Genomic DNA, 18,580 nt, shown 5'->3' with positions numbered 1-18,580 from the left:
GGATTAAGAGCAATCAAGGAAATGATCTGAGAATAAAGAGTTTTGTGATTTCTGTGACAACAAAAGGATCCAACATGACTTTTTAGCACCGAGAACTCATCTTTAGAGCAGTGTGGTTGAGAGAAAAAATCAAACCATTCAAGATATGGCCAGAATGATACTAGATTCCAAGAGTCTCATAAGTTTTGGGTTGAAGTTGTTAACATAGTTAATGTGATTAACAATGTACTTTGAAGCCTAAAACAAGGATGGCTCCATATGAGATGTGGAGAGGAAGAAAGCTTATAGTGACTTATTTTTATGTTTTGGGGAGCACTTATTACCTTTTCAAAGATCATGCTTATCAGGGAAATTTTGATACTTTGAAGCCTAAAACAAGGATGGCACCATATGAGATGTGGAGAGGAAGAAACCCACAAACACACACAAAAAAAAAAAGGGTCAAAATCATTGTATGGACATTGTGAAACTGATGGTCCGAACTTGAAGAAAAATAATGGATTAAAATCAACTGCAAAATCACTTAAAACAAAATGCTCATGGACTTGGTTAGATGGTTTTCCAATGAAAGCAAAAAAGTATAAAAAGAGGTTATATTGGGTTCTCAAAGTTATGGGAAATACACCAATAAAATGCCTACTTTTGGTGGCCCTGCAGAGAAGCATAGCTTACAAATCAGTCTCAATATTAGTAGTATCAAAAAAAGACGTTGAAAAAGAATCATGGAACATCAACCGGGACAGAGACCATTCATTGGTTATCATTCAGACAAAGCTCGCTGCAACAGACCAGACAGACTCGCATGTATGAAATGATATTTCTTCCCCACATTTACAAATTTCACATTTAAAACACAAAGTAATTGACAAGAGGACTCAATCAAATCCTCCATAAAATAATAATTTTTTTTTCTCTACAATAGACCCAGTAAATCAAAGCAGCAAAACCTTCGCATGCATTATTTGCAACATCAAATGTATACATATTGTATAGACCCAAAACCTTGAATGGCAATGAAGCTTGTTTTCCTACTCTCAGCCTCTTCCAGAATTACCATGTCGTTGGTTTCTGAAGACACTCAGAAGTGTCTGTGCCTGCAATCAATAGAAGCTTATGACAATTTTCTGTGAACGTAAAAGAAAGGCAGTGATATTTAAGAAGAAAAAAGAAAAAAGCAGAAGCATTATACCTTCTCTCTAGCCCTGGGTGTACCAGACTGGGACAAGGCAACTAGCGGTGGGACAGCACCTTCTTGGAGAACCAGACTGCAAAACCTATTACTGTTTGTGCAGAGCTGTAAAAGAGCAGCCGCGGCATTTTCCTTTCCCCTTGCTGAACCCAATTCAACGACCTCAACCAGCACAGGAATCCCTTGCTCCTGCCCAATTGAAGTCCTCCCTTCAGGAATCGTAGCAAGATTTGCTAAAACAGCAACAGCCTTATCAACCATTCCAGCAGCTGGGTCCATCAACTCCACAAGGTGTCTAACAGCACCAGCTTGCACAATTCGGGCCTTATTTTCGTGAAATATTGACAGATTAAACAAGGCTGTAGCAGCATCTTTCTTTCCCCTAGGAGTACCATTCCCCAGTAAATCAACAAGAGGCCCGATTGCCCCAGACCTTCCAATCCTGACTTTGTTATCCTCGATGACAGAAAGGCTGAAAAGAGTAGCAGCTGAGTTTTCTTTAGCTTCAGGAGTTCCTGTCTCGAGGACATGAATCAGAGGCTCTATTGCATTTGCATTAGCAATGGCTGTTTTGTTGTTATCGTTAATTGATAAGTTAAGAAGTGCTGTAACAGCATTTTCCTGAGTCTTTGTATCTGGTGAACGAAGCAAATCAACTAACATGCTAATGGCCCCACAGTTTGCTATTATAATCCGATTATCCATATTGTGCTTGGCAAGCAACCTGAGTTGAGCAGTGGCCTCTCGTTGAGTATCGACTGAAGTGCACTTCAAGTCCTCTACCAATTTCTTAACCTGGGTTTCAGTGCCAGAAAGGTCAGCCCTGTTCTCAATACCAGGAGAAGAAATGATCCTTGGAACGAATCTCTCTGATTGTCGGCGCCAGATTCTTTGGCTTCGAGATCTTGGATCCATAAATCGAGGAGAGAACTCAGCTTCTCTCTGTGGGATGGCTGAGCTAGCCACAGGCTGCGGGTCAGATTTCACCTCTCCATTAATATCACTATTGGCCCTGAGATGAGTTGACGCCTCCAAACTCTCATTGGCATCTCCACCTGGTCCTTGAGGAAAATCTGAATTAGAAAGTGTACTAGATGCTGAGTCAGATCTTGCATGATTCAGAGATGACTGTCCATTGTTATGAAATTCATTAATAGAAGGTGACAACGGGGGTTGGCCAACTGATTCGCTACCTCTCTGTTCCAAGTTGGATCCCTCTTCAGCACTACTTAGTGATATTCTTGCAACATCCAGATACTCTCCATTTCCATCAATAGCTGGCAAAGAACCCTCTGAGGTAGATCGAGGATGTAGCGGGGAGGTTCCCTCCCGATTAAGTCCACTGGATGTGATTAGGTTTTTATCAGTTTGACTTGTAGATCGTGACTCCGGTGAAATTGGTTGGCTGCTTCTAGAACATGGAACACTACTTGAGTCCCTTGACAAGCCAGACTCTGCGTGCAAAAGAAGGGGGCTCATGGACTTCATGGGATCAGGCAACTTCACATTGTTTGACTCGCACCAGTTTGCAATTAGTGCCTTCACTGTATAATTAGGTATAAGATTGGTATGAGCCAAAGTCTGCCGTGTCTTGGGGCACACAATGAGCCCAAGACCAATCCATTTCTTGATGAAAGCCCGCTCATAGGTTTGTCCTGATGCCACAATCACTGGATCAGTCATTAGCTCTAGGGAAAGGGGGCAGCAGAAATCAGCAGGTATGGGAACCGGGCTACAAGTCTGCGAATGTTTTATTAGGACAAGCCGTTCATGCATGCGAGTTACAAGACCAATGATTTGATCAACAAACTCAGCTTCAGCAGTTTTTTCAGCTTGTTCAGCATTCTCCTTCAACTTTTCAAGGGCCACAGCCTCTATCAAAATCTCCTGGTTTGACCTCAAGCTTAAGTTCTCTGCAATTTTCGCTAGTATTTCTGAGATTGGTCCAACACTATCCACTTGATCCCTGATGGCTTCCCTAATGACAGATGATGTTTGTTCATATCCTACATGCTTAATTTTCTGCAAGCGGTGCTGCAATCAATCATACCAACTGTTAGATATCCTGAAATGTGAATTCTTTTTTACCGTTCTTTAAACTCATAAATCAAATCAAAAGAACAGCTATTTATTTTCTAACATCTCAAAACTGTATAGGTCAGATGCCACCACTCTCCAATAGATGACTTCTCAAGTAAATCCACTTTGGTAATCATTGAGAGAATATGATATTATGCTTTATTAATAACAGAAGATGAAAATTACAAGCTTCAAATAAAAGTAAAAGCTTCAAAAACTTTTGGTCATATATTACCTCCAGAGATGCTGAACTCAATTCATCAGGCAGATGCAGATGAGAACACTTCAAGAACTGGACTATATCCAGGCTGGAATTTCGAATCTTCGATATTAATGACTCAACTTGCAGAACCTGTATATTAAGTGGAAGAAGATGGTTATTCAAGTACGATTATAAGAAAATTTCTGTTCTATATTTTGTTTTTCTAGAAAAACACCCATCTATAGCAATTTTCCACCTGAATATGACTGAACATCTAGGAATCAGGTCTTGCGGCTATAGCTTATTCCAAAAGCTACACATTCACTTAATACTTCTATGAAAAACATTATAAACTAACAAGCAGGAAAAAGTGAGAAGAAAAAGAACACATACATTCACAAGCTATTGCATAACAATCAAGTGTAAAAGGCAACAATAATCTAAAACAAGCACCTCACAAGAAAACTATATCTGTAATTGATCAAAGCTTTACTATATCAGTAGTATGGTAAAGTTAGGTTAAGCACTTCTTCCTGGCAAAAGTCAACTAAGCTCGCCAAGAGAACTTGCGAAATGAAGATAGAACTTATAACTTACAAAATAAACTTTACTCAAGAGGGGTTGCCAGCTATCACATTGCTCTCTCAGTTCTTCTATAGAGAGACCCAGTCCTTCGAATGCCTTGATAAGCACTTCATCAGAAGTCACTTCTGAATCAATAATTGAATTCAGAATTGGCTTCAACAACTTTAGTATCTCTTCTGCTCTTTGGTAGTACTTCTGAACTGGTTCTGAGTTAATCTTCTCAAAAGACGATAAATTTAAAAATGAGGAAATGTTACTAAGAAGTGCTTTTAACAAAGATATCTCCATATGATCTGTGTCAACAACAACAAAAAAAAAAAAAGGTCAGAGAGACTACAAGAAAGAGAAACAGAGGGGTAAAACTGATATCATAGGCAAGTTAGCATGAATAGAACAGAAAATATCATCAAGTTTAATCAAATCTCGTTTTTTTTTTTTTTGTTAACATTGATCCTAACCAATTCATCAATTTTCAAGCTCCACATGAGACATACTAATTTAGAACAAATGAAGTCAATACTATTGCATTGAGATGACAAGATTTAGGCAAACATTTCCTTAGGTATAAGTTTTCGCAAAACATTTAATGCTTTGAAGTTACCAGCCTGTCAGTAACTTCAAAGTAATAATGCCCTCTTAAAGTTCATGATAAATACCCAACAGCCCATGTTATTTTAGATTCAACAAGTTTACCTCTCGGTTAAACATTTTTTTTTCCATTTACTTAGATGTCATTCCAGAATTTCAAATAATTACGTCACAGGTGTGTGGCAAAACAAAGAAAATACCAGAAAAAGGATCAGTTGTTTTCAAGGTAACAATCACCACTAGATCTGTTAGCATTTAGAAAATGGCATTTCATCAAAGAGCTTAACTGCTCAATGTTTTTGAACCAATCAAAGAAGATGTGACGAGCTAAAATGTCATCATTGAGCAAAACAGAATAAGGATGAAATGAAGAATAGAGAAACTAAAGAAATAGTCAAAGAACTAGTGCTGAATAAACCTCCAATACAAATCAGATTAGGTTGATTTAAACATAAATCACAAGGAACAATTGGAGAAAGCTAACAACCTAATTATTTTGGTTCAACAGATTCCCCTCTCAGCATTCAACTAAATCCAAAGTAAATCATCAGGCAATCACATATACTGCCTATGATAAATTCATTTACCAAACTGCATAAATTCATTGACCAAGTTTGAAGAAAAAAGTGAACCACGAAGGTCCAGATAAAGGACATTGTAATGTACATACCTGTTCTTGTAAACTCTGACAGCAAAATTCTTTCTCATTAGTGATCCTTGGAAAACCATATTATTCCGTTAAACTGAAGAAACAGCTTCTCAAACTCCATACCAAAACCTAGAAAAAGAACCACACAGATTCTTGAAATCTCAAATCTGCCAACTAGCAATCCTTATAAGGAGCCAAAATTTTAAAGTAAAAAATAAGATTAAAAAAATAATAATTATATAAGTACATTGAAACTCTAAAATTTCAAATATAATATTTACCACCAAAAAACCCAATCAAATTACAACAAAGTTTCCTTTTAGAGTTTATTATGCTGATAACCTTCCAAGTATCCATCAAAATGTTATTAAGGTAAACCTAAAAAGGTAATAGAAAAAAACCAGCTCTCCACAGTTCATGTTAAACATAACATGATCCCCATTCACCCACCACAGACAAGGGAGTTAGCTGACTAATAGCAAGCCAAATCACTCTCTGAAGTTAAGATAAGATGAATGAAAGCCAAGGACTAATTGAAATTCTGTGACTGCTCCTTCAATGGAATTGTCTTTACTGCAGGACTTTGTAAGCTTCTGTAGCCTGTACAGTTACTCTCTACTAAAGCCCTAGTTTCTAGGAAATTCAAGTTAACTATTTGGATGTATTTTCCTATTTTCGGTAATCATTTGCGGTTTAATTAAAATTCAATCCAGAGACATCAATATATGTATGTAGCTTATGGATTAGAATGAAGACAACATTGAAACAGAAACAAGAAGACTACAGTATTATTTGGATGCTGCAAATCAAAGGATATAAAGACCTTAACAAGAATTGCAAAATAAACATAAAATGATCCAACAACCACTCTCAAATTCCAGATGCTAAAAAACATATGCTGCTAGATGGAAACTAGCACGGTAATAATGAAAACAAAAGATTTACCCAAATCATTACTTCAAAAACCTATCTCCAACTGGTTCCTTACGTCATTTACATGGCTTTATATTTTAAAATAACTAGCAAGTTCAAGAGAACAGAATAGTGAAACAACAACTTAATAAAATCATTTTTACACCTTAATGATTCAGGCATACATACATACTGGCCTCCCAATCATAGAAAAAATAATATTAACCTATGGAAGTGCAAGTTTAATCTGTTTCTTTTACACTTTTACAACAGCAAAACAAATTAATAACTAAAGTTAACACAAGAACCCCCTCAGACATTAAAATTTCATTTATCCAAAGACCTACATAGCCTTTAAAAATCATACTATCAAACAATATGGTCATACAGAAAGTAAATAGATCAAATGGGTTTTCTTATGGTTTGAAAATAACGAGGCCCAAAGAAGTAATTAGTCAAAACATTCAGAAATTGCAAGGAAATAAGAGAGACCTCAATCAAGATCTTTCAACACTGTTATGGGTCTCTATGATCTTAACAAGGAACCCAAAAACGAAGCTTTGATTCTCTAACTTGTTAAGCAGGAACCCGGATTCATATATCAAAATTCAAAGATAAATAAATTCGGAAAAACATAAAGAAATTTTCAAAGCTAACACGAAAAAAAGAAAGGAAGGAAAGGAAAACAGAAAGAAAAAGAGGAACTGGTACCTAAATGCACCTTAGAGTTGTGGAATGTTGGAATTTCCTTCATTTTCTTGATTTTTGTAAGAAGCAGAATATATTTTAAAAAGAGCCCAGATTTCGCTATTATGTTGCTGTGCCTTCAGGCCCTCTTTTCTTCTTTTTTTTTTTTCTTTATTTCTAGCAGTTTTTTTTGCTCTCCTTTTCGTTTTTCAATGGATTAAATATCTGGGGTTTAGTTAAAGTTTCTTTAATTGTTTGCTGTGATTACTTAGATAGAAAGGGTGGGACATTCTCGTCATTTTCTGAATTTTCTTACGCATATTTTGACTGGATTTTGGGAACGGTACTACTGACAACCGCCAAAAGAGCCGGTTGCCGGTCGAAGTTCCTCAGTACAGAGATTTTATGGTATTCTTAGCGCCGGTTGCCATTTTTTTCCGAAGGAGAAAGTGCTTTAAACAAATATAACTTAAATTTTTAATGCTTAACATTGTTGTTTAAAATAATAAAAAATACTTTTAAAAAATAATATCTAGTTTAAATATAATATTGTAAAATCAAAATTAAAATTTATAAAAGATGAATCCAAAATTTAGATACCGTATTAAGTCAAGGTAAAATACATCCAAGATCGTTAAATTATTATTAAGTTTATGTTTTGGTCATCCAACTTAAAAAAGTTATAAAATGATCATTTAACTATTAAAAGTTTTCATTTAATTCATTGAGCTGTGATTTTTTCATTTAATTCATTCAACTATTAAAATCACTGTTGTATGGCTTTCTTTATTCGCACTGTGTGCACCAATCGAAAACTTGCATTCCCCTTCTCTTATGTAGTTTAGTTTTTTCATAAAACATCTTTGAACATCACGAATATGTGAACCAACATCCAAACAATTTTTTTCTCTGATCCCTGACACTAATCTTCAAATCAATTTGGAGATAAGATATGTTCATCTACTCATCGATGGGAACTAATACATCATACCGATTGTTGAATGGTCACTTAAAGCTCGTTAATCATATTTAAAAAAAATAAAACTTAATAGCCCAATAATTTAAATAAAAATTTTTGAATAGTTCAACTACTATTTTGTAACTTTTTAAAGTTATATAATCAAACTATAAATATAATAATAATTTAGTACCCTAACTTAAAATGTCAAACCTTTGATTATTTCTAATTTAAAAACTAATTATTTCAGACACTTATGAGTTGAAAAACTACTTTGAAACTTAATTCATTTCAAAAAATAATCTCATTAAAATGATTTAATAATAATTAATTTTATAGCACACCTAGGTAAAAAAATAATGTTAAAAAATATATTAATAAAAATTTTATATAAAAATTAAATGATGTTTAAAAGTTGCATAAATTGTGCTTTCCATTCAAATTTTATTGAATTATAAAATAAAAAACAAAAACCTCCTCATAATCATATAATTTTATTTTGTAAAATAATTATGTTTTAATAATTTCTCAATTAAATTATGTTTTGTAAAAGAAAATATTTAAATAATTAAATTAAAATCCCACAACATAATAAAAGTTTCAATAGAAAATATATATTATAAGTGGTATTAATTCCAATTTGATACATAAGAATAATAAATAAAGAGTAAATACAAAAATTGAAAGTCAATGTTTGAAAACAGGTGTGGTCCTAACTCACTCGTAAGGCAAAATTGAAATTAGCATCCGTCAGTTTTGACCCATTAAAAAGTCTTGCTTTGGATGTTGCGTTTATTTAATTTAATATCTTTTTTCTTCTAAAAAGCAAAGAAGGCGAAGGTTCCTCATCCAACAAAACTGTAGAGCAATGAATTGTATTGGGTGCAGAATCCATAACCCAAATCTGTCTGAAAAAAAATATTCTTTCTTTCTTTCAGAGTTTTTTTAAGACTGCAGGGGTTGGAGTTCATGTTCTCGAGCTGCTCCATCAACCGGTTGATATGGAATCTGCCCCTGTCGTCTGCGACTCCATAGCCATATTCCAGATGCGATTAATCCTGCAATTATAAACATCATAATACCCAAAAGAACCACCAGATACTGCCGCTGCCACCATGTTCTGTATTATTACATGAACAAATCCATTTAGACCTTATATCAGCAAAAGTAAATGGAGCAAATCAAAATGGAGTTGGAATGGGTCATTAAATATATATCCTGCATGCATATATACAAACTGTTTCTTATACAATACAACTATATGTTATGCCATTAGCACCAATGTACTAAACAGAAGATCTACACCCTATAGAACGACAGCATTCACTGATCCAGCCATTATCACCAATTAACTTTGTAAAAGATCTACACAGACACGAGAAGAGTGAGGGAATTCTAGAAATTATAATTTATAGCCAGCCTTTCTTAATTCAGATCCATGCAAGAGTACGAGGAGAAAGAGAGAGAGAGAGAGGTGGAAACATACTGTTTCGAAGGAGGCTTCACTTCCCATTGCACCAACTGATAATTTCCGAAGTCATCAGGAAGCATCACACGATGTTCAGCAAGCCGAGATATTATATTCTGGAAGCAGGAACTCATGAAACAAATAAATTGTATTCTTGTACATAAAAGGAAATGCAATGATCTAAAAAGAGAACTTACTATTGCAGTAGTATTAGAAATGTAGGTTGCTGATCCTGAGGGGACTATGGACCATTTAATAAAAGATATGTTTCCTTCAGATGTAAAATTCAATAAATGTACCTGAAATCATCCAAAAGTTTTCTTAATCCAATAAGGTGAAACCTAACCATAGACAGAAAAACCAACTGTTCAGTAAGATAGTTTGAAAATTCCTTCGGTATTTAACATGTAATTTCACATTAATAATACATAAATTACAGTCATAAAATGCTCCTGCTTTCGAAGATGGTAGTTGTTTAACCTGTGAACCATTAACGCCTAGCTCCTTAGCCATGAACTCAAGAAGCATGACAAGACGAGGCTTTAGATATGAGTGGTTGACGTTCAATGCCAAATCCAATGAAATTTCACCAATTTCAATTTCCCCTATATATCAACATGAAAATGTCACTATAGTATCACAATAGCACTTGGAAAGCATACTCTACAAAAATTTATCATTTATGCATTTCAATAAAATGAACTGCAGAGTAGAGTTCTAACTTCTAACCCTGTGATAGGTCCTGGTATAACCATGGTTTACAGTACCTATAAGAGCATATATAGGTGATTCCTCAGGAGCTGATATAGGTGGCATTTCAAAGGTTGAATTTTCCTTCCCACTTGAAGATGATGGAGATGGAGATGGAGATGGAGATGGAAATGGTGATGGTGATGGTGATGGTGCACTGGTTACATGAAGCCTTTCCCATAGTTCAGAACAATTAGTCTTCCAGAAACCGATCTTTGAGTCCTTGCGGTCATATGTAACAAGAGTATTCCGCACAATGATTCCTATTACAACACGAAAGAAAACCGATCTTTGAGTCCTTGCGGTCATATGTAACAAGAGTATTCCGCACAATGATTCCTATTACAACACGAAAGAAAACAACAAAACAGCAGTCTAACTAAAGCTTTGCCCAAGAAGATGGTCCCAGTTCCATCAAATTCCAATCCTAAGACCGAGCAACCAAAAACAGTCTCATGAAAACTTAAAATGAATAGCATCACAGAATACAAGTTATCTGAAATTAAACATACCTCCCAGAAGGGTAGTTGGGTCCATTCCATTTTGGAAGATCCCAAGGCAATATGCACCTTGTACCTTTGAATGCTTCATGAATAAGATGTAAGATAAGAGGAAAACCCCTAGTCATGTATTGAACATTAAGAACAGGGCAAAATACTGAATCAAATACAATTATTGCTAAACCAACTTCAAGTATAACCTTAAGAAGGTTTCCTTGAGAAATAAAGAAGTTCAATCAACAGGAAAGCAATTACATTGTGAGAAGCTTACTCGAAACAAGTAATTCTCAGGTGTAAGCAACAATTTTTGCTGATTTTCAAATACCAGTTCAATTGTTGGAAAAGTTTTTGAGAGTTGAGAGACATCACTGAAGCAGAAAACAATATTAACAATATTACATAACTAATCATTTTATATAATATTACATAACTAATCATTTTATATAACAAGTAGATTACAAATATTTCAAATTTTCTGTTATGGTACATAATATAAGTAATACCTGCTAATACCAGAAAAGCATGTATCATTGTAACTTGGAACAGCACCGCTGATCTGCTTTAAGCTATTAAGTTCCTTCATAATCTTCAATATAAAGATGCAAATATGAGATAGAGGGAAAAGAACAATCATAATCAAGTTTTGAAGTTTAATATGTTAATCTATAAAGCATGTAGTCATCTCATGTAAATACGTAAAATTATTGGAATAAAGCTTCAATGATCCCCATATCAATGCCATCATGGATGAAGAGTGAAAATTTTAAGTCACTTAGGCAGGAGAGAAAAACGGACTAGTGAGAATGCATTAATAGGCCTAACAAAAATTTTAACTACGATTAATTTATGGGAACAAAATCTTACAGTGTCCTTGAACGCCTCAAACACTGCTTCTGGAAAATATGCAAATGTCGTACCACTATCCAAAACAGTTCCAAACTTTCGATCAAAAACAGATGGGTCCAAATCTAGCTTCTTCCCGGCAACATGCATCTCTTTCAAGTCAATGTTGTAATATGGACTGTTTCCATCCCGAAACTAGAGTAAATGTGTGGGATGTATCGAATGTTTTTGTTAGGAAGTTGACGAGGTACTCTATCCTCTGAGATCAAAACGTTTACAAAACATACCTGCGTACAGGATCCGAATAACTGAAAATCATGTCTGATGGGGCGGATATACCACCAAGAACCATAGCGCCCCCACCAACATCCATTCCACCATAACATAATGAGAATGAATTGCTAATCACACCTTTCTCCACAAGCTGGTCAACAATGCTGAGATCACCGCGGCCCAATCCAATAATACCGTCAGCATGTTGTCTGTAAAGCTCACCAGTTTCCTCAGTTTCACAACCAAAAACAATACGCTGGGGCGAAAGTTCACTTAGATTCCCAAATGAAATAACATCCTCAGCAAGGATACCGCTAGTGACACTCATTTCAGCATACTGTCTTTCATATATACATTGATCCCTGTCTTTGTCGCAATTGCAATCCAAATTGCATTTTACAGGTTGGTAAGTACCGGACAACTCGGGTTGAAACTTTGGGTCCTGATATAAACATATCAGAAACCTATTAGCTTGACCACCTAAGAAGGTTTTGTTGAGCCAACATGATTAAAACTTTCGCTGCAAATCATTAAGGCTGCATTGCTACGTGCTTTTTCTGTCCCACAAAAATTGCTATAAACAAATAGTTCGATTTTGCATCTTAATATATGTAAAAAATTATTATATATGTAAAAGCTGTAACTTTTTACATTTAACTTCTTTTTTTCTTTTTTTAAAAAACCATCCCTTATTTTTGCTTCTAAAAGAAGATGCAATCAACGACCAAATAAGGCCTAGAATCGAATATCTCAGTAAGTAGAGTAATGGCTAAAGAAATGAGATAGGAGTTTTTCGACTCTCTAGCGCTAATATGCTCGGAATACATTAATTACCTGAGATTGGGAATATGATTTTAAAGATTTGGATTCTAATTCTTTTCAATTGAAATGCATATTTATATTAGCTGAAAGTTAAAATATGCTATTAGTCGTTGTATTCATCCAAAATTTGAGATTTAATCATGTACTTTAAAATACCTTCTATTTTTTTAATTTAAAAATTCTAGTCTAATCTTTATATACGAAATGAAATGTTAAAGGTAGTTTAATAAACATGCCAGGTTTGGCAAATTTTAACAAAAGAAAATTACTAACAGGCTAATGATTTTAAATTTTAAATTTTGAATTTTTTCTAAATATAGGACTAATAACATATTTTAACCTTAGTTGAAATTTAATATATTTTTAAAAACTATTTCAAAGGCACCAAAACCATACTTTTCTTGACACATGTTTACATATTTAAAAGGTAACCACACATGAATTTGAAAAATAATCATTAATGCTACATTTACACCTATCTTGTTATACAATTATACATTACATCAATACACATGTTACATTTTACAATTACATTGTTTTTAATTTAATATAGATTGTTTGAAACCCTTAACGATTTTAATAGTCTAACATTTTAATATCGATGAATGAAATTTTAACATCACCTGATGTGTACCACATTTTTCACACATAGCGCAAGGAACGTAAGTGACGGTGCTTCCAGTATCCACTATAAGCGCAAATCTCTGCGGAGGTGTCCCGATCCATAGACGCGTAGAGTAATACCTTTAGAAATTTCAAATCATCGAAAATCTACCTTTAAGAAAGGAAAAAATATGATTTAAAGAAAATAAGACTACTACTAATAAAAGAAATAACAGGGTACCCGCGGCTGAGGAGGTTGTCGTAGAGTCGCATGCGAGCGTAGGGATGAGAAGAGTTAGAATCGGATCTCAGTAGGCGATGAGAAGAGTCGGGAAAAGTTGTAGAGGTATTCTTGGGAGAAGGAAAGAGAGGGAGGACCATGGCGGGGCGAGCGCGGGGGTGAGGTGGAGGGAGGAGGAGTGGCAGTGATATGGAGAGGCATGATTGGAAGAGGAGAAAGATGAGGAAGAAGAAAGTGACGGTGAGGTTAACGAGTGGCCATGCCATGCCAGATGAGAGGCCAGTCAGTGGAGTGTATAACAAATAAGCTTTCGCACCAAAACTGACGATGATTATGAAACACAAAACAAAAATTGGAACTAAGGCGTTTGAATGGAATTGAAATTTAGAATATTTGGATTTTTCTGTTTCTTCTCTAACCAACTTCCGCATTCTACTTTTTAAAAATACATTAATATTGACATTTGAATAAGTCTCAAACGTTGTCGTTTTTATTTTTATTTTTTTGTGAATTACATATTTTGATGTATTTAATAATTTTATGGGTAAATTACGTTAGTAGTCACTTAACTATTAGTAAATTTCATTTTGGTTACTTAACTATTAGTAAATATCATTTTAGTCATCCAACTATAAAATTACAAAATGGTCACCCAACTATTAAATTTTGTCTTTTTGGTTATCAACAAACTAATCTGTAACAATTTTTAATATTAGCATAATAGCAACCTTTAACCCCTTATATTTATATATCATGTAAATTCAGTCTTAGATATATTTATATATCATGTAAATTCAGTCTTAATTCTAAAAAATCTAACTTTCAACATTTATATATTGTATACTTTGGTCTTTTTACAGTTTCGCTTTTGTTTGTGACTATTTCATCTAAAAAGCTAAAAAAATAAATTTATCAGCTAAATTTGATTGAAAATATACAAAATTCAAGATAATAATTTTCATATTTTCTCATTCTTTTAAAATAAATTCTCCATGTCACAAAAAAATAGAAAGAAAAACTACAAAAAAACCAATTTACATAATGTATAAATGATAAGGGTTAAACTTTTTAGAATCAAAACTAAATTGACATAATTTATAAATGTTGAAGGTTAAATGTTGAATAATTGGGTGACTATTTTGTAACTTTTTATAGTTGGGTGATCCAAAAAGAGATTTACTAAATAGTTGAGTAACCATTTTATAACTTTTCATAGTTAGGTGACAAAAAAATTTATTAATAGTTGGATCACTACTAATATAGTTTATCCTAATTTAATGATAATTGCACACCTATTACTTGTGTGTTTAACATGTTGCCCAATGCTGCTGGCCATGGTTGAGAAACGTCACTAGTAGTTCAATGGCATTGCTACAAGCTTCAGCTGAACCGTTCTTAATTACACAAATAAATTCATAAAGAAACAAGAAAACAATTTAACAATAGAAAGGCAAAGAAAGTTTCAATGGAAGACATCAACCATCCTCGTAAACCAGTTGCAATATACTAGCAAACAGTCGATAGCAGCTTCCTCGTAAATTTTTCTAATACATTTGTATATAATACATAGTTTAGCTCATTCAACTGTTTCAAAAGAATGTCATTGTTACAGCCTCTATCTTCAATCCCTGTATACGGCAGGATACTATCCAAACCTACGACCGTGTTGTTTGATACAGTATGTCGAGAAGTAAGCTACTAAAATGAACTCTGTACATAAAGCCCATATACGGATGCATACACGAAAAAGACATGCTTCAAGCCTTCAACTAAACAAAATCATCAGTGGAAAGACAGTTTGATGGTGTCCCTATGGTTTCTGATATCTTAGCTTGACAAGTTTCTCTTAAGACCTATCACTCCATGCCTTGTGCCAGTTTAGCAGGTAACATCTGGCGCCGAGCAGATAAAGTAAATCCCCAATAAACAAGGTAAACAATAAATGCAAGATAAGCTCCTGTAAATGCACAGACAACGGTGGTAAAGATTACGCCAGTGACTTCGGAGGAGAAGAAGTCAAGTAAAAGGTACCCATTGATCACTATCACCAGCGCTGCCACAAGCCATGCAACTATCTGCACAAGAGAGAGGGAAAGTGTAACCGCATAAAATAGCACTCTCGTGACTGGTGCAGGGATGAAAATTTTTATCAACAAGCGAGTCGAACTGATAAACTAACACAAGTCAATAGTTTTCATAATGAAACAGTACAGGCACCAGGTATAACATCAAGTAGCCCAATATAACAATTTACAAGAGTGGAATTGTACTGAATCTAGAACTCCAGATCATCGAGATAATGAGTTGTTCTTAAGTAAGAGCCGATCATGATCTCTAGGTCATTGCGACAAACAGCCACTGATCAAACTTTACCAATAGAATAATATTAACTCACGCCACAGTCGATGCAAGTACACAGACAAAATTACTATTGGCAGCAAGCATACGGATGCATACTGTGAAATTAGCAGCATACCTTGAGTGCAGGGCCAATTTTGAAGGTACCCATGATTTGCTCCTTGGATACCAGACAAAGTAGTGGGATAAGAGCAAAAGGGATTTGAATTGACTGAAGCACATTAAGCCATTCATTTAAGACATCTAGTGCTGCTTCAGAAGTATCGAAAACAAGAGCAACTACAATTGTAGGAATAATTGCACAACTCCTTGTGATTAATGCTCTTAGCCATTTTTTCATTCTCAGGTTCAGGAAACCTCCCATGATAAACTGGCCAGCATAAGTGCCGGTGATAGTGCTACTTTGTCCTGCTGCTAACAACCCAATACTCCATATATATAAAATTGGGAATAATCCACCTCCGTATTTTTCTTGAAGATATTGCCCTGCATTCACGAGGCCGATACTACTGGCTATTTCTGTACCATAGAATGCCTTGGCAAATACACTCATAACGAAAAGATTGATTATAAAGGAAATTATAAGTGCAACAGTGGACTCTATTGAGTAATAATTGAGAGCTTCTTGCACCCGACCCTTCTTGCTGTAATCAATTTCTCTTGATTGCACAAGAGAAGAGTGCAAGAATACGTTGTGAGGCATAATAATGCAGCCAACGACTCCCACAGCCTGCTTGATGGTTTTGGAGCTGAGTTTCGGAATCAAAACACCTGAGAATATGGTATAAATTTTATTAACAAATAAAGAGAAGGAAAAGAAAGGTAACCAAAAAAGCAACCGCTACTGCCAATGGAGCGTAGCTCCTCACCAAGAAGAAGTTCAGTGCCAGTGGGTTTTGTTTCACCAAACATCCAAGCAAATGAGACTGCCATAGTTGCAATAAGGACTGCAAAAAATGCTTCCAGCTTCCTAACCCCATAATTTTCAAGAAACAACAAGATAAAACTGCAACAGGGAAAAGAAAGAACCAGGTTAGCATACTGCTGTTTCGCACTCTTAGGCATGGGATTTTAAAAGGATTTGACTCAACTATAACATCAAACAAGCCTCCTCTTAAATTTACTAATGGTTGATTAGTATTAGCTCCTATAATATTTTAAGAGACAAACACTGATTCAACCTACCATAGTTTTAAAGGAATAAACCAAACCTTGAAAATTCAGATTTAAAAAAACAAAAACTTCAATGAGCATAAAGTCCCATAAAAAACAAAAAAACTGACCAATCAGAAGCTGTAACAACAACGCCAGCCCACAAAGGCAAAATACCGTTACTCAAAATCTTAATAGCAATGGCACTTCCAATAACTTCTTGTATATCAGCTCCAATCAAAGCCAGCTCTGCCATTACCCACAGAACCATGCTAACCCAAGTCGGATACTCTTCTCTACACAGCTCAGCCAAGTGTCTCCCCGTCGTCACACCAAGCCGAGCCGACAAAAGTTGAACCAGCAACCCCATAGCCGTGGCCCACATCAACAGCCACAGCAAGGAGTAACCGGCTATTGCTCCGGCTTGAAGGTCCCCTTCTAAATTCCCAGGATCCAGAAACGCGATTGACATTAAAAAACCAGGTCCAGTGAAAAGCCATAGCTTTTTCCAGGAAAAAGGTGGGACAACCGATGACCCTTCCTCGTCCGGTTCATTGATTCCGAGGATGTGAACTTTTTCGCCGGACTCGTACGCAACATCCTGGTCGGATAGTAATGGAACCTGGTTGTCTTCCCGTGGCATGTTCGAGTGCGGCAGCATCCACAGATGATTGGTTTTGCTTTTACTTTTGCTTTTGCTTTTAGTTTTTGGTTTCTGCAACTGCAAGGAAGCTTGGCTTAAGAAAGGAAAAACTACCAGTCCACTCTCCACTCCCTTGTTCGCTGGTGTTTTTTTTATTATTATTATTGAATTTTCACTTTTGGCTTTTCATTTTCTATTCTTATTCTTGTCATATGTAGAGATGTGCATGGCCGGTTGGCCCGGCCTCGCCCGAAGGCCCACCTGAAAAATGAGAGGGTTTAGGTAAAATTATAGGTTCGAAAAATAGGTTTGGATAAAAAATGAGGCCCATTTAGAAAATGGGCCAGCTTGAGTAAAATTTTTTGCTCAGGCTTGCTGCCTGGCCTTTGATTTTAATATTAAATTATTTTTAAAAAAATTATTTTTAATTTTAAGTAACTTTAGTATTTTACTTTACTCTTTTTTTTTATTTTTAATGTTATTTTAATATTATAAAACTTTTGTTATTAATATAATTTAGTTCTTAATTTAATTTTAATTTGTTTCAATTTTTCAATTTTAATATAATTAATTTTTATTTTATTTTTAATTTATGTATTATTTTAAGAATTATTTTAGTCTTATTTTTTATTTGTTTTTGTTTTAATATTTGTTTTTATGTTTTAAATGTATTTGATTTATTATATTTTAAAGTTTTTTATTTAATAAAAAATATTTTAATATGGCCGGGCCGGTCGTATCGGGCTCGGGCCTACCATTTTTTCCCGAGTCGGGCCGGGCCTTGAAAATGGGCGAAAATTTTTATGGGTCCGGCCCAACCTGCCCGGCCCATGCACACCTCTAGTCATATGTTAGGCTTAAAAGTTACAATTTTTTTTTTATAATCATCTACAGACCATAAAAGTGAAAACAGTTAGAGAAGAAATGATATAAAATTGTGATTTTATGTTATTTTTATATTTTTTTAAGAGATTAATAAATTAATTTTTTTCAAAAAAAATTAAATTCAAGGGAAAATATTATCCTATCTCAAACCTTAGGCCTGGTTGGAGGGAATGGAATAGCCATTCCCTTTTTA

General features: G+C 34.8%; 2 protein-coding genes and 1 pseudogene across 3 annotated transcripts; all 3 read right to left on the bottom strand.

Annotated features, from left to right (window-relative positions):
* Positions 1-817: 817 nt before the first annotated feature.
* On the bottom strand, positions 818-7,362 carry LOC108473806 (U-box domain-containing protein 4-like). Of its 2 annotated transcripts, none has more exons than XM_017775572.2 (6): positions 6,916-7,362; positions 5,314-5,421; positions 4,068-4,348; positions 3,504-3,620; positions 1,190-3,223; positions 818-1,094 (listed from the first exon to the last, which is right to left on the bottom strand). In XM_017775572.2, exons 3-6 carry the CDS (start codon positions 4,341-4,343, stop codon positions 1,035-1,037), a joined length of 2,487 nt encoding a protein of 828 aa, XP_017631061.1. In that variant the 5' UTR covers positions 4,344-4,348; positions 5,314-5,421; positions 6,916-7,362; the 3' UTR covers positions 818-1,034. The 2 variants fall into 2 exon arrangements, with proteins under 2 accessions (XP_017631061.1, XP_052877651.1); XM_053021691.1 differs by having other exon boundaries at positions 6,926-7,356.
* Positions 7,363-8,668: 1,306 nt separating this feature from the next.
* LOC108471447 (aspartic proteinase 36-like) lies at positions 8,669-13,759 on the bottom strand (annotated as a pseudogene).
* A 1,118-nt stretch (positions 13,760-14,877) lies between these two features.
* Positions 14,878-17,684, bottom strand: LOC108471126 (metal transporter Nramp3-like). The gene is made up of 4 exons (XM_017772716.2): positions 16,991-17,684; positions 16,577-16,713; positions 15,826-16,478; positions 14,878-15,424 (listed from the first exon to the last, which is right to left on the bottom strand). The coding sequence occupies exons 1-4, from the start codon at positions 17,518-17,520 to the stop codon at positions 15,206-15,208; spliced, it is 1,539 nt and encodes a 512-aa protein (XP_017628205.1). The 5' UTR covers positions 17,521-17,684; the 3' UTR covers positions 14,878-15,205.
* Between the last annotated feature and the right edge of the window lie 896 nt (positions 17,685-18,580).

This window comes from Gossypium arboreum, chromosome 11, assembly GCF_025698485.1.
Source record: "Gossypium arboreum isolate Shixiya-1 chromosome 11, ASM2569848v2, whole genome shotgun sequence".
Classification (NCBI taxonomy): Eukaryota; Viridiplantae; Streptophyta; class Magnoliopsida; order Malvales; family Malvaceae; genus Gossypium; species Gossypium arboreum.
This window is presented reverse-complemented; position numbering and strand designations above follow the sequence as displayed.

Coding starts and splice junctions, on each gene's coding strand:
- LOC108473806 (XM_017775572.2), bottom strand. CDS start 4,343: ATGGAGATATCTTTGTTAAAAGCACTTCTTAGTAACATTTCCTCATTT. Junction 3,224..3,503: donor TGAGTTCAGCATCTCTGGAG/GTAATATATGAC, acceptor GATTGATTGCAG/CACCGCTTGCAGAAAATTAA. Junction 1,095..1,189: donor CACCCAGGGCTAGAGAGAAG/GTATAATGCTTC, acceptor TATTGATTGCAG/GCACAGACACTTCTGAGTGT.
- LOC108471126 (XM_017772716.2), bottom strand. CDS start 17,520: ATGCTGCCGCACTCGAACATGCCACGGGAAGACAACCAGGTTCCATTA. Junction 16,714..16,990: donor GTTGTTACAGCTTCTGATTG/GTCAGTTTTTTT, acceptor TCCCTGTTGCAG/TTTTATCTTGTTGTTTCTTG. Junction 16,479..16,576: donor TGGCACTGAACTTCTTCTTG/GTGAGGAGCTAC, acceptor CCATATTCTCAG/GTGTTTTGATTCCGAAACTC.